We start from the raw sequence: 16,872 nt of genomic DNA on the forward strand, positions 1-16,872 counted from the left end.
ATATACTACGACAATACACACATCGCCATCTAGCCCCAATTTAAGCGTAGCTTGTGTTATGGGTACTAAGATGACTGATGAATATTTTTTATTAATAATATACATAAATACTTATAATATACATATAAACACCCAGACACTGAAAAACATTCATGCTCATCACACAAACATTTTCCAGTTGTGGGAATCGAACCCACGGCCTTGGACTCAGAAAGCAGGGTCGCTGCAAACTGCGCCAATCGGCCAATGCGCCAATGCAATGCGCATATCGTCGTCGTCATGATATGATAATGATGACGATATATTCGATATTGGTTTTTAATTTACTACGTTGGGGTGGAAGATTAAAAGCTGTAAGCGAGCGAGCTTCCCAGCCAATAGCCTCTAAACATACCCTTAAACCTTAATGCAAGGGAATTCTCGGGCCACAACTTTTTTTGTGGTTTTAACGCGCCCTACGAAAATGCATAAATTAGTTATATAGCAATTCAATATGAAGTGTTATTGCGTTTATTTATTGATTTTTACCAACACTCAACTAACGAACTCTGTCAGAAAGATAGCTTGTATTTCAAAGAAGGATTTCAGCAACAACTTCGCGTTCCTAAAACCGATACACGATGCTGAAATCACGAGCAGTAGCTAGTTACTACGATAACTCAATAAAATAGAAGTAGCTAATAAAACGAACTGGTACATATACTGCTGGAGTAGGTATTCAGTTGCTCTTATTAAAACTACCTAATTGAGTTTTTGTTTCATAATAGATTGCAACAATAGATAATAATAAATTTTCAACTGCTGAACTGATATATATATAATTTTCCTTTTGGATTGCTTCTATTGATTCAGATGCTTCAATTAATAAAATGGTAATGACAAAATAAAACACTGTAGTTCAAAAATTCTTTATTTTTTCCAATCGTCCATGTCAACGTCGATTTGCTCCATGCTCTCCTGCGGTTTTCGGTTTACGCTAACATTAAGTGACAATAATTGTTGCATTGGAAGCCTAGGAGAGAGGTTCACCATACTGGCCCATTGACCAGAGCACAGCTCGGGAAATTTGAGTTTCTTAAGAAAATGACCTTCAAGGTACCATGGCGATACGCATGTAGGAGAATAGTCCCATATTTTCATTTCATTTAAACGGACCCACCTGAAATTAGTAAATTTTGTTTTATCATCATCAATTACAGAGTGCTCTGTAATGGGATTAGTAATGTTCTCAGAATAAGATGGGATTAGGTAAAAGTCCATCACGCTGGTCATGTTTGGTAGATTTTACACACTATAGAGAAATCTCAGGCATGCCAGTTTCCTCACGATGTTTTAATTTAACCTTAATCAAGTGATATTTAAATAATAAAACGCACATAACTGGTGTGTTAAGTGTGGTAGATAAGCCCAGGCTTAAAAAGACTTACGCAGACACGTAGAGTGCATGGCAGTCGCAGTGCCAGGGATTGTTAGATAGTTTGACATTGGCAAGTTTTGGCAGGTAGTCGAGGGTTCGAGATGGCAACGAAGGGAACATGTTATTATCCAGATATCTATAAAACAAAGAATTGTTAATGCTAACGTGGTGGCATTGCTTGAACATATTGTTTATACACTAGACTTTGTGTCTTACAAATAAACGTGGTATAACGTTGGAATACTTTTCAAACAACATCACCTTTCAAATGTCAGAGCGAGACATTTGAAAGTAGGAAAAACTATTCGATCAAAGAATTTAAATTTCTATATATTTTAAAATAAAGATTGTTTATTATAGTTACTAGGATATAAGCCTTGAGATAGTTCTGATTGATTTGGTGCTCTTGCCAAGCCAATGTCGGTTTTTGAACCATGCTATTTGTTCATATCCACGGCCTGCCTGTCACTTTGCCTTGTATGATAAGTTGAAGAAGTTCATACTTTTTGGTGTTCCGCATTACGTGTTCAAAATATTCTAATTTTCTTAATTTTTTAGAGTATCTCTGGAACCTGCTTATCTGCAGCACAGTGCTATGCTATAAACGATCTGTCCAAGATATTCTCAGCCAACGTCTTTACATCCACATCTCAAACGCTTCGAGTTTCTTGGACATGATCTCTGACAGCGTCCATGCTTCCACGCCATATAGCACACAATATACACAAAGCACTGTGCTATGCGTGTTCGAAGAAGAAGCTTAGGTTTCGGTAACGAAGTACTTTTTTCAGCAGTTTTGGAAAGGCGTTGCGTGTTTCTCTATTCTGCAGCGTATGTCCAGGCTATTTATAGGCCATTTTTTGTCCACCATTTTCATACGTTTATACAAATTATGTTTTACATAAAATATCGAGGCTTTCTGCGCCCTGGTCTAAGATGAAAGGAAGATTTGTTTAAAATTAACTGTTCATCTCATAAATTGTTATAGTGAATAAGTAATTTACGGATTTATTTATTTATAGCTACGGAACGGACTACAAACAAGATTTTTTGCTATAACCTTATATTATGTAAAATTGGCACTGATCATAAAATATACTATTTTATGAAAGCTAACATAACGCAGTTCTAGGCAAACGTAGCTACATAACGTAGCTACGTTTGCCTAGAACCTATGCATTTGATAGTTACATTTCCTGATGCATCGGGAAAGACAATTACATAATCTCACGCAATTATCACTGTAAATAACAACGTCGAGAAATGAAGGCTCGACCTTTAGGGAATAGAGCTTTAGGGAATTAAAAGAAAAGTTCTATTTGTAGACTATTTCAGTCGATACGACACATCCGGCGTTCCAGTTATTATATTGATACAATAAATAAAATGATATTACGAACGGATAGAGTAGAGTACCTATTATGAGATTTTCTACCTACGTCTACCTATTCGATCTCGTGAAAGTAAACTATGATTTGTATGGAATCGAAACAGCGCCATCTACAAATCTTCATCTTCATTTTGCACGAAGCACTCTGGTAATTACAACCTGCTACAGGGGCGTTACACTAGAGTGGTTGGGCATCGACTTGATAAAAATCAATGCACATCAAATTTATTTCATAATCTAAAATACATGTCTGTTAAGAAGAAGAACAAGAAGATGCCTGGGATCGATCTTCCGAGTGACCCAGTGTTTTAGTTTAACATGAATCCGGCTTAATAATTTCAATCTGTCTATGTAGGTTCCCGGGGCAAGGGGTGGTTATCCTTAACACAGATAAAATCTAGCTAGGATAGCCAGTTCGTCAACTCATTATATGTGCAATTTTGATGAAAGAAGTAAACGATATTATTATTATTAATTCAGTAACGAAAAAAATGTTACTTACAATGTTGTGAGATTCTTCAAAGTCGAAAACGTTTTCAAATGCACCTCGTATATCTGATTGTCAGATAGTATTAGAGATGTAAGATTTTGCAAGCCATGAAATGCTGAGATATTCAAGAAGCGTAATTTGTTTTTAGATAAATCCAGTTTCTCTAAACTTGAGCAGTTGGCGAATATGTCGTCCGGAATATCTGATATATGGTTGCCTTTTAAATTCAAGTTTCGGAGTTGCTTCAAGTTTTGGAATTCGAGACCTGTCAACTACACAAATTTAACATTAAAGCAATTTTAAAAGGTTATTAATTTTCTCCGTGAGGTAACGGCTGTTGCCGCCAACTGTAGGTGACGTCTGATACAACATTTATGAGTTAGCAAGCGCTGCTACGCAATGGCGACAGACTTCAACGCTGGCTTTGCTGGCGTTCGCCAATAGGCACTTCCATTTTAGCCGCCAACGCTTTTACGGAAGTCATGTAACAGTATAAGAGTAAAACAGCGGCGTCACTGATACTGTTGTTTTCTTTTAATATAGCCTATCTATTACGTATATCTATCTTAAACGTATAACATAGCTGAATGGTTAGTTTTTTTGTTTGTTTCACACACTGGTCTCCGGAAGTAGATTTGAATAATCTTTTTTGTATTCGATAGCCGACGATAGCGGAAGGTATGGGCTATGTTACTTTTCAAATTTTCACTCCTAAATATATTCGATAGGGAGTGCAATGTAATATGAAAATCCGTAATTCTTTAAGTTACAAATGAATCTACTCTTTAGTCTCACTAAAACTCAGGAACGACTGATCCAATTTGAAATATTCGCGAAAGTCGTGTTGAGGATTAAACGGTGAGAATATATAGAAAGATTGCAAATTGGAATTTTACTATATTTTAATCTGTGCAATGCAATCTGTGGTTATTATTTTACTTTTGTCGCAACGTAACAAATTGTTACAACAAATAGGACAATAGTAAAATAAATAAAATAAAAAATATTCAATCATGAAATCAACGCCACTTAAAACTAACATTGTTTAATTTATGACCGGTTTACTTTTAACGCGCAACGGTCGAAAATCCTAATAGAGAAATTATTAGTAATATCAAAAGTTATGCAATTTTTTGTAAAAATATTTAAATGCAATCGTGTAAAGATGATGGATTAATAAAGCGTTGTATTCTACTGAGCTTCGCTAGCCTTCGAATTATTCACGTAGTTCAAAAACTTCTAAATCTAAATTTTACCTACCTCTAGACATCACGTAGCAGGCGTTGCATAGTTGATAATTTAAAAGTTATTTCCGCAGCAGGCAGCGGTATTTTTCATTTTTACTAAAGTAGGTACAAGAAAATTTTTGCACAGCGATTGATATTAATACTTATATAACAGAAAGAGTAATACTTACGCTTATTATATTATTATTAGATAGATCCAAAAAGGTCAAACAATAAAGATTGCAGAATAAATTGCTAGGTATATTCAACAAATTGTTTTTGTCCAATAGCAATGTCTCGAGAGACGAGAGATTTTCGAATGCATTTTCTGTGATATTACTGATCTTGTTATCTGATAGTTTTAATATTTGGAGACTCTTTAACAAAAAGGTTCCATTTTCTATTTGCTGGATTTTATTTTTTGATAAATCCAGAATCAACAATGACTCCAGTCCAATGAACGTAAAGGATGGTATGTAAACAATTTGGTTATTAGAAATGTCAATTGTTTCTAAGTGAGAATTGTTCACAAATAATCGCTCTGGAAGTGTGTACAAGAAATTGTTAGATAAATCAACATGAAACAACTTCTTTGTATACCGGAAAGCATCGTTATTGATTTCCTCTAAATAATTCCTCTGCAAGCGTCTGAAAAAATGAAAAATACATTTTTACCGTATCTAACCGTACTGCCTTTGCACAGTTTTGTTAGGAAAGTTTCATTTCAAAAACAATTTGAATGGCCTGAAATAGCAATTTAAAAAAAAGAAATAGTACGCCTCTAAGCTAGAACACGAAGTATTGAGGCTACAATACCTACAGTGTTTTAAACGAATAAATATCGTTATTAAAAAAACTCGAATGTGTTATTTACTGTTTAAGTCCTGCTCTGCCTGCTGTGGTAATTTATTTATTATTTTATACTAGCCACGGCCGAAGCCTCCTACCAGACCAGAACCAAGAAAATTCATAAATTATAAATTCCTACATTTCCTCTGCCGGGGATAGAACCCGGGACCTCATACTTTAAACCACAACGGTCTGAGCTGCCACAACTGGCACTGAGGCGAGGTCGTCAAAATATCTCCATTGGGTGCTTGATTGTATGTGTATCAACATATAGATTTGTGTGGGCATCTCTGGGTACATACCTAAGTGCTATAATGATAATAATTTTAAATACGGAATTATTGTAAACTCGGAAATAAAAATAAGGGATCGCTCTATAACAGCAAGAAATCGAAACCAAGTAGCGATTCCATGTATAAGCCGTATATGGAAATAATATTGCCTCTGTGAATTTACCCTAAAATGGGTACCCACATGAAACTAGTTATGGTATGGTACTATATTTAATTTTTTTTTTAAATTATATTATTATAAAAATCCCATTCAATTCCAATCATTTCAATTTATGTGTATTTTTTTGTAAGGCGATGTAAATGGTATTAAATGGCTTATTCATTTATTTATCTATCTATTCTAATCATATGGAGGGAAAGGGGTTTTTCTTTTGTTATTAGAAAGATAATGACATCGTACATATTATACTTACAGAATTCGTAACTTGACGAGGGAATCAAAAATACCAGAGGGTAGAAACTCCATGTTATTGTCAAACATATCCAATTCCGTTAGTGAGCGCATTCCTTTGAAAGTAGTTTTGTGCAAAGTTCGAAGTTTATTTGTACCGAGATCACTGGAAAATTTGAACAATATTAAACTAAGTATTAAAATTTGCAGATTTTTTTTAGCACATACAAACAATAGCAATAGTTGCCTCGTATTTGGCATTAGGGAATGCCGGGGTATCAAAGTCAATCTTTCCTTATTCATGTAAAAATAATGCAGAAGACGGTTTAGCATCTATAGTGATTATACACAAAAACTGTCGTATCAACCAGGTTCAATTCCTAAGTCATCGTCAATCTTCATCAGTCGTTTAGCACGGCTAGTATGGACCGGAGAGATTTTCTCCACGTGAAAAATGTTCATCGTCTCGTAAAGTTTTATCCACTCTCTGAGCATGGGCGCAAGGAAATAATATCCAAATAAAAAAGCCTGTAAAATATAACAGAGTTAAACTATCTTTCCCCAGTTACCGTGCTTTGGCAGGTAGACAAGGGAATTTTTTTCCTTGTCTGGGGAAATAATTGGCGTACAAATTATCTCCTGCCTAAGCTAGCCGTGCAGTGGACTTCACATGTTTTACATTAGGTAGGTATAAGTGTTTGTTTTTATACTTCAAGTGATTTTCTGGTGTCCCGCGAGGAGTTCGGTTCTTATCATCTTTACCAAATTAAAGTAAGACTGAACCAGACAGTAGACCTTTCACAAAAATACACTCCAAATTGACATTCCATATTCAATAAAAAACCAAAAAAAGTATTTAAAAATATTACATGGTGTATAAATCAACTGGTACAATTAAATCAGGAGAAAGAGAAGTTAAGCCAGCTCGCCAACACTTCAGCGAGCGGTGGGTTGCATCACATCTGCATGGGGCCTTCGAACATTGACGCCATCGGGATTGTCCGAAGCTGATGGTCCAAACTAATGGAATCAAAATAAAAAAGAACATTATTACGGGGGAATTAACTTGATGCCATTATGACTTCCAAGTTTGCTACGAAAGTAGTGAATTAGTTAAGAAACTTTTATTTCAGGATGTTATTTGAAAAGCTAGTCAGTCGTACGTACGTAACGTAAAAAAATATCTTACATGAACTAACGTCAGCTTTGCTTTATTAGCTTTTTATTAGGCATTTAAGGCGTTGTTCAATAATATTTGCCATGTTGGAGCACTTATTAGACCGATGTGTTTCACCCATAAAAAGTGTTCCTGTCGCATTATGCAGATAGATAGTAAGATACACGAACTACTACTGTATGCTTAGGCTGAAGTTTATCGTTCAAAATTACACTATTTATTTTCGACGCTTTCGCGTAATACAATAAAACTGATTTTGAGTGCGTGACCGCGAAATTATTTTTTATAAAAAATAAGACAAGCATTCCACCGTATGGCTGGGTAACATCTTCTATACGTTCTTACACAATTTATCCAACTTTCGTGAATTACATTTCTGATAACAATGTCTTTTTAAATACCGATTTACAAAGAAAAGGAGACAACAACGTAAGCATGTTGTTATGAAATAACATGCGCCACTTCTGTTTAAGTGCCACATTGCCATCTAGAGATTTAAGCTTTGCTTGAGATAAGTATGAGTGTACTTATTTAATACTAAATGTGCCCTGCGGCTTCGCCTGCGTAAATTCCGAGTCGCACCTACTGCTAAATAGTCTAGTAGTCTAATAGTCTACACCTACCTAAAATAAATAAGATATCCAACATAAAGTTTTTCCAAAGGTATTGGAAGTGCCAAATAAAAAATCTATGTTATTAAGTACAGATATTATATTTATTGAGGTGTGGGCGAACAATATATCTGTTCTTGCCCTTGGAGGTTCAATCACCCACTATTTGAAACTTTCAATTAAATAAACATTGCCAATCGCAAATGCCTGCTTCCAGGACCTACTCCCGTTTTGCCTTATTCAAAATACTTTGAGTTTCCTATGACTGCATTAATATTGTGTGACCTTAACAGAAGAACTACATATTAGTAGCGTTGTGTAAGCAACTTTGAGCTAAGTCTAAGTTTATATGACGCTTTGTCAATGCTATGTGCACTTGTCATTGACGTGCATATCAGTCCATGTGTTCGTGTGTGTGCTATGTTTAAAAAACGTGTAATATGCATGTTGTTAGTGCTCTTAAATAAATAAATAAATAAGTCAGTAAATAGATAGATGTCCCGTCTGTGGAAGCATGAAAGTTAATTTGGTATCCATAATTCTCAGCTACTGCCACTTACAAAGAATATTATCGTTAACGGAAGTATCGAAATCGCATTATTAGTTTATGCTAAAGGTTATCCAATCTTAAGTGCGGGGTTTTTAATTTGGCGGTAATTCACTCTCGTGCCTCGGAGACTACGTTAAACTGTCCTGCACCTGACCTGTCGTAACTGCCGCCCAAACGGACTATTATTATTATAAAACTCTTTATTTGTATACCACAACATCGACATATACAAAATATAATAAAAACAGAAAAAAAGAAGTAGAAAACAAGAGGCAACCTTATCGCTTAATAGCGATCTCTGCCAGACAACCTTTAAATTAGGAAAAAAAGAAGAGGAGAATAGACGGCTGGTGGTAATAATATTTAAAATACATACATGCGAATAACTACATACTAATACATAAGCTAGTCTACACAAATAGATCAAAGTACATCATATAATTAATAAATAAATATAAAAATAAACTAATATATTATATAATCACAACACTTACATATTTAAATACTTTAAAATACAATAAATAAGTATATAAGTATATACTTACATGCTATTAATAGTCGTCGACAATATAATGGAATTTAACTGCTTTTTTAAACATCGCCAGTGATTTGGATCGTCGTATTCGTATTGGAAGCGCATTCCACAGCTCGTACGCAAAACCAACGCTTGTAAAATGCGACTATGAGAGAGAGGTAATCGAGAATGCACCACTATAATTTTTCCGCGTATTTGGAAAATGGATATTGACCACCGTGAGCGAAATGTCCAGAGAAACTGCGTGGTCAGGAAGAATCCACTGTTTCACTACCTAATAAGTAATATACATATAAATGTTTTTTCCTTCCACTATAGATGGAAAATATATATCAATTTAACAATTATTACGTCTAATTACTACCACGCAAATTAATTCGTACATATACAAGAATTCCGTATATAAAAAATATTCCGTATATATTTTTATTTTAAGCATCCCTAATAAAATCGGTTTACCTTCTATACGATGTCTTTCTTATGTTTTTAAACTTCATAAGAATTATTTCATTTAAAGAAAAAATCGCTTCGCCCAAACTGGGTGTACAAACGTTACATTATATAATATGATTTATTTTAAATATTGTATGATAAATGTAACATTATGTATTGTGCTGAATAAATTGAAATTGAAATTGAATGATAGGATCATTTTCTTATCGTTTTGTGAACGCTACTTTGCTTTTAAATAAACAGCTGTTACCTACAACTTTGTCCGCTTTTTTTTATTTTTAACAGATAAAATTTATCATACGTCGGTTCCAAGTGGTCTATATGCGCGCGTCCGCGTTTATTACGGTTGTTTTATGAATACCATTATAGGTAATCGTTTGTTTTCCAGGTAGAAGATGCGTTGTCTTGGGTGACTTGAACAACTTCCCGAAATCTCGAAGTATAGCCGCCATATATTCATTAGTAAGAAACAAAAGTGTTACTTAAGTAATTTCATATAATAGCTGGTACCGGCGTGCTTGAACCGTTTGTTCTCCTGGGATAAAAAGCCTACTTACCCTCGGTCATTTCAACTAACTCTATGCCTAAAATCAAGTCGATTGGTTATTCAGTTAGTGCGTAAAGAAAGTACAAACAAACAAAAACAAAAAAAAAACACTTTCGCATTTATAATATTAGTATGGATTTGTCATTGAAGACGAGAAAAGGTAACTCGGAATATTTCTCAAAATCCTGTGCTGTTGTCGAGCCCAAAATAGGTAACAAACAGACACAGTTTCGCATTTATTATATAAGCATGGATAATTACAGTCTCAAACAAAACGTTTCATGATAATGATATCTCATATCTAGTATCAACTTTCTTGGAAATAGCTTCAGTATTAAGGATATCATAATTATCCGCTAATGCATGATTTACCATGGTGTTCACAATAATTGATGTAAACCGAATTATGAGAACAGTAGGTACTTCAGTATAACTTTACTGCAAGTAATTTTGATTGAATAATGCCGATCTGTTGTCCATAAATCTCTAGTGTGAATAGTACACCTGTCAATTACACCTACACCTATCCCGACAGTGGCGAAATGTTGGTTAGAGTTGCTTACGACGTACAAACAAACATAGGATATTTTTTAAGCCCTGATAAAAATATTGGAACCCGAAGGATTTTGAAAAAACCGAAACAATCGTGGGCTAAATCGCGGAAAGTATATAGCTATATAGTTTAAAGATATATAAGATTAAATCAAATATTTTGGTGAATTTATTATACACAGATCTAAAAAATTTCATTGATTAACGCATTTCAGTCAAGTTAACTATACTCCGCGCGTAGCTAAATTGAAGTTAATGACAATTGCTATTTAAAAAAAATAAAAGCAGCACTGTCTCACTGGGTTGTCGCTTCACAGAAGTAAAGAGTTTTTAAAGCTATGGAATGATAAAGCTGCAGATTATGTTATACCTACACAAGTTTAAAATTACGGCTATCCTTGTAGAAAAAAAGAGGTAGTCCTTCTTTTAGACCTGAAAATTTAGTTTAGGCATATTGTGTACAAAATAATTAGCACGAAAGTTACCTAGCAACCAAAAAATATATAACCACAATATCAGGACCTATTATAATAAGTATCAGATCCATTAAAAATGTGATAATGATAGCTGCCAATTGATGTTGAAATTATTAGGAAAATTGCCAAATTAATGAGATAATATCCGTACAATAACCGTACGTATATAATTTACAAATCTGACTATGCTAGAATCCGTACTTGGAAAATCATTTATGACCTTTATGACACGATATTTGTAAAAATATTTGGATGTTAATTATTTTTACATAATCACTTATAATAGAAAATAAAGTGTGGCACTTAAAAGGTCAGAAAAACATAATGAGGCATTTTGTTCCGTTAAACAAATAATTTCTATAGGATTAAAAACCTAATGTAACGTGGTGGAAGTTCAAACGGAACCTGTAAGAGCTAGAGTGTACAAGTCCGCTTCTCCGAATTTTTTGACAGTTTTTGGGTAAACATGTGATGTAAACATGTCTAAACTAATCATAAACGAACTTAGACACGTCTCTAGGCTAGGCTAGACGAGTTGTTTATATATTCTTATTGAAGATTCTTTATTAAATCTAGACTCTTGAATAAGTATATAAACAACACTTTACTAAAGAATAATATTTGATGCGACTTGTATTCATATAGTATCTTTCGTAGGTTATAAATGATAACACTAATAATACCTTTAACTTTACTTTTATTTTAAAGCGATTCTACAAATTCTTATATATTTGCACATAAAAGAACATTAAATATTGTACCAGTCTGCATTAAAGTAATTCTAAAGTAGATTAACTTAGTAAGAAGATTAGATACACGCAGGAGTTTGTTTCGGAAGTCTTCGATTGCTATGCAATGTACGCTATGTTTTAATCCGCGACATCCATATAAATCTGTTAGTGCTAAGGTAAGCACTATTGCTCAACTTAGCACTAGCATGTACAATAAGTTAGCAAATAGGTATGCAGAATTTGGTGAGGCGTGTATGAAATAAAAAGTTATAAGATGCATAAGTTATAAGAAAAATAAATTTCAATGCACTAAGTTATAAGTCCAATATCCTGTCACACGCACACGCACGCGCAAATCAAATATACACATCTACAGTGGCGTGCACTGGGTTTCTTACCAGGGTATGCATACACCTGGAAAATTGCATAAAACGGTACAAATTCTCCTCCTATTAGAGTTATAATATCGATGTTAGGGTATGCAGTGCTTTTGTGCATATATGGAGTGCGCGCCACTGCACATCTAGTATGTTTCTTCTTCTTCTTCTTCAAGTATATTTCTTTTAATGCAATTTTAATTTATTTTAATTTTATAATATTATTATTATTATACTAAGCTTTTGTAAACCTATTTATCTTAGACTTAAAATTAATATGTCCTACTTTTTATTATACTTTGTTTATTGTTTTTATGGTTCTTAGCGGGTTATTATAGGTAACTTATAGCAGACCAAGACGTAACACAAAGGTTTAATAATGGTGACAATAATTCTATTTTTGCTTTTCAATAGTCACTATTGACGGAGCAAGCTAATGGTCCCCCTGTGTTCATCAACCTGAAGCAAAAGTGTTGAGCCTCGTTGGCCTGCAATAACACCGGCAACCACGCTCTTTAGACACCCTGGAACACAACGGTGCTGCTTTTCGGCAGAAATAAGCATGGCTTTACTATTCCGTCGGATGAACTCGGTCACAAAAAGCTCTACTACTACTATTACAGTATTTTCCTTTAAGTCCAAACTTAAAAATATATTGCTGGATGTGCCAAAAGGAGACGACAAGAGCAATTGGGAAGTGTGATGTCTTGAAGCATTAGTTAACCATATTATTTAGTAGACACAGAGTGCACTTGCCACCAAAATAGCAGTTCTTGGCCGGTACGGGATGGAGAGAGAGGTCATCTGAAAATCAGCGCTGTAGCAGTGATCACAAAACCACTGCTACAGCATAACGCTGAGGCGATACTCTGTTTGGGAGAAACAACACCACAGATATGTCACTGCCAACAATTATATTTGTTTGTTTTTAGCTTATTTAAGTTTATTTTGTTACCTAGATCCTTTCTTTTTTTATATAGTTTAGGTTGTCAATGATAAGTTTTTGTGTAACGTGTACTTTATATGTTAATTGCTCTGTGTTGTTTTTTTTCCCAAATAAAAGATTTTATTATTATTATTTATTATAGAAGAAACATATATATTATCAGAGTTAAAATAAATTGACCGTTAAAAATAGGAGGTACCTAAAAAAGTAAAGTAAAAGTAAAAGTAAACCTTTACTTCTACTTTTATTTTTGATATAGGTACCCTCTTTAGTAGGATGCGGTGTGAAAAGGACAGCAGTATTTTTCGACCTAAAAATTTACTTTAGCTATGTGATTGTTATTTAACGAAATCGGCACAAATGTTTGCATTTATGTTTGTATGCAAAAGTATAAAGCGCCCCGAGCCTACTATTTCATAAACTTATATATAAAATATTATATTAATCATTAAAATTTAGGGTAAACGCCTAATCTGTAAACGTTGTTCTTTGCTTACATAATAACATAATTTGATTATCTCTTGTTATTGTTGGATATATACACATACTGGGATAATTTAATAAAGAAATTAAATTCATCGACATGCTCATAATGGATTAGTTAAAATCTTCGTGGGGAAAAGGCACGTTCATATCACTTTACGTAATTTTACATTTCTTTTTTTTTTACATCAAATTACATTTGGTTGGGACTTCGATTTGAAAATTAATTCGTAAAGTAACCTTAAAGCAAGGCATAAAATGATCTGGAGGTCCCTCGGCTTTAACACTTTTTTTTAGTAATTAAATACCATTAACTTAAAAGATGAATGATAACATTGTGAGAAAAGATGCCTGCATTTCTAGGAGTCTTCGATAAGTTCTCAAGGGCGTGAAAATTCGTTCTAAGACCAGAGTAGTAGACCTTAAATCCTTCTCACTCTAAGAGGAGACTCTTACAAATGGGTCAGTCGGTAGTGGATGGATAATAATGATGATGATGATGATTATTTACCCGATTGTTCAATGGCCTGCAGTCGTCGGTCTAGCTTCCGCCAGTGAAGATCTGTAGCACAGCCCGTATTGACAGGTTGGCCTGGTTTTTGACCCTTAGTGAAAATGTCAAGAACATCGCATGGAGAGAGGTTGCATGGTGATTGTGCCAATGCAGTTCCGAAACCTTGAAAAAAGGTTCATACAATATTAATACAGCAAATTCTAAGGTCACTGAAGAAAGAGACAAAGTTTTGTTTTTTCTTAATCAAGATGAAAATGGTATTTATTAGTGACAAATCAATATTCAATATTATTGAGACAAATATATTGGATTTGTTGTAAACGTAATCTACTCTTCACAATTTGTGACTAACCAATTTGCAGAACTCTATACAGAAATTAAGAGTTAAGTCGTGTGACATCTGCCCTCAAAGAAAAATACAGAAGAAGATACAGAGATTTGCCAAAATAATTACGTCACAAAATAGAGTTTTACGTGTAGTTAAAAGTTTAATGATAAATAACACAACCATGAAATATAACTAAGTACACTGATTTGATTGTTAAATTTCTCGGTTGCATTATTTTTGTCACATCTTTAAACTACTGCTAAAACTTTTGCGGTTCAGTATTTCCATCTGTGTTTTATAATTGACTAGCGAACCATCGTGGCTTCGCACTTCGAAAGAGTGAAGTTACTAACTTTGGTTAGATTTAACGTTTGAGCGTTTAGCGTGGTTTAGCAGGATTTAAGACGCGGAAAGCGACTTCGTATTATTCTATGTAAATAAGAGATGTGTCCACAAAAAGTGGAGAGTTGAATTTCTAACGACGTTAAATATTTTTAAATATCCACCATTACATTGAGAAACATTTCTTTTAAAAGCTGTATCTGACACAACGGTGTGCACTTTGACCTACGAAATCCCGGGTTTTATACTGAGGGGATCAATATAAGAATAATTAAGTTCATAAATGGCTCAGGTCTGGTCTTAGCGATTTTAATCTTAACGCCACAACGTCAATTAAGCATTCCGGCAGGCGGTAGCATGCCCCGTTGAAAATTTATCAAATTTAAAAGGGGGTCCAAATATAACCCTTATAAATAAAAGACAGTGATATCGGTACAGATTTCGTAGAGCCACGGTGTGACATCATCAAAGTAATTGTATTAGAAATGGACTGTCAATGGAACCGGAAAATCAAAAGTTGACGCAGATATTCTGTAATATCCCAATAAAAGGTATATTTTGAATAGAAGACTTAAGGCTGTCCGGTACTTCTCAGTTGAGCTACTCGTCCTTTTTGACGTTACTGGTAATGACAGGTATTGAGAACCATTGGCTAAATCTTCACCGCAAAAGCAAAATAAAAATCAGAATAAGAAGGCAGAGAGGCCAGGCAGAGGTTTAATCGACATACGAGTAGGTACTTGACTCAGTTGAATAGTTCATTTAAATGTACTTGGTTTAGAATTCAGTCAGGCTTTATCCGATTAAACTCTAATCGGAGTCTTAGTCTTCGTAATTGTCTGTAATATGATGTATGAGTGTATTAAGCTATTTTCAGCATTAGGTAATATTACAATAACAATATTTCGCAAAACTGTATTATATAAAAAAAAATGTTTCGTCCTTAGAACGAACTTCAAAATGACGTAAGGGGACAATAATAAATGTTACAATCCCATACCTATATAATAATGGAAAGAACCCTTAGAGGCAAGAAAAACACGAAGTTTTAACTCAGACATAACCAAACCGGTTTTTCTTAAGTCATTGTATAAAATTACAAACACTTTTCATCCCCTTTTCTCTGAAGATTTGAATGTAATAAATCAGATACAAGGAGTTTCAATAGCAGGTTATATATTTTTTTAAACAATAATTATTAAAACAAATACCAGCAATAAGTATTTACAAATAATTATACCATTCAGTGTTTTCGAAACGAATATTTTTTTTTTATATGTTTCTACGTTTGGTTTACTTTTCTTTCAGCGCGGCTAGCATGGACAGGAGATATTTTCTGCAAAGTATAAAATGTTTCTTTTCCCCCTACTTTTATCCACATTCCGAGCATGGGCGAACGGGTTGAAATAATATCCAAATTATATACCATGACATGCTTTGGCAGATGGACAAATTTAATCCCTTGTCAGTGGATATAGTCGCGGGATAATTTTTTTTTTCTCCCGCCTATATTAGCCGTGTTATGCGTGAGCCGCTTCCAAATTGTATGTTTTGAAAATATTGTTATGATTTTTACCTTTTAACACGAGGATTTGTAGAGTGATAAATATATATACAGTATGCATAGTTACGTTCCACTGATCACCTGAAAACAATGGTACTAAATCCTAGAGCACAAATGCTTTTGTTTCACTAACGCAAGTGTTATGCAACACCGCACTATGTACTAATTCTGACATCGTAATCCTCATAAGTATTTAGTGTAATATCGCTACTAATAATCGGCTTAAGTTTTGTTCTACATGTACTAAGATATTAAGAATATCTGAGTATGGAAATAAACTGTATTAGCTTTCTAGGTATTTCAAGCATTTGTTTTTTTAAATTATTACGGTGCCACACTTTTGAAATAAAAAGATAAAACAATTGTTAAACAGAATAAATTATTCTTATATTAAAAAAATAAAACAAAACATTAAATTAGGCTACTATTGAGATGTATAAATCTTACGAAAATAAACGATATAAATAGACGATAATAATTCTTGCTCTGAACAATTTAGAATATGAATCTTTCAGAGCAGATTTATTGCTAGAGTTGATGGTAAGAATATACTCAATACGATCCCTGTTTGTCTGTCTCAGTGTTGAAGCATTTTCCTCGGGAAGTTACAGAATAAGCGCCGTCCTATAT

General features: G+C 33.9%; 1 protein-coding gene across 1 annotated transcript; it reads right to left on the reverse strand.

Moving 5' to 3' along the window:
- Positions 1-896: 896 nt before the first annotated feature.
- On the reverse strand, positions 897-16,310 carry LOC120625775 (carboxypeptidase N subunit 2-like). Its single transcript, XM_039892975.1, has 8 exons — positions 16,255-16,310; positions 14,006-14,170; positions 6,926-7,076; positions 6,079-6,222; positions 4,715-5,171; positions 3,310-3,569; positions 1,428-1,553; positions 897-1,159 (listed from the first exon to the last, which is right to left on the reverse strand). Exons 1-8 carry the CDS (start codon positions 16,301-16,303, stop codon positions 910-912), a joined length of 1,602 nt encoding a protein of 533 aa, XP_039748909.1. The 5' UTR covers positions 16,304-16,310; the 3' UTR covers positions 897-909.
- Positions 16,311-16,872: the final 562 nt, after the last annotated feature.

The sequence above is a fragment of the Pararge aegeria genome, chromosome 8 (genome assembly GCF_905163445.1).
Source record: "Pararge aegeria chromosome 8, ilParAegt1.1, whole genome shotgun sequence".
Lineage (NCBI taxonomy): Eukaryota > Metazoa > Arthropoda > Insecta > Lepidoptera > Nymphalidae > Pararge > Pararge aegeria.

Excerpts from the sequence above, each read along its gene's own strand:
- LOC120625775 (XM_039892975.1), bottom strand. The coding sequence starts at position 16,303 with ATGCATACTGTATATATATTTATCACTCTACAAATCCTCGTGTTAAAA. Across the intron at positions 6,223-6,925 it reads CCAGTTGATTTATACACCAT|TGATCTCGGTACAAATAAAC; the intron begins GTAATATTTTTA and ends CAAATTTTCCAG. Across the intron at positions 5,172-6,078 it reads CTCGTCAAGTTACGAATTCT|ACGCTTGCAGAGGAATTATT; the intron begins GTAAGTATAATA and ends TCATTTTTTCAG.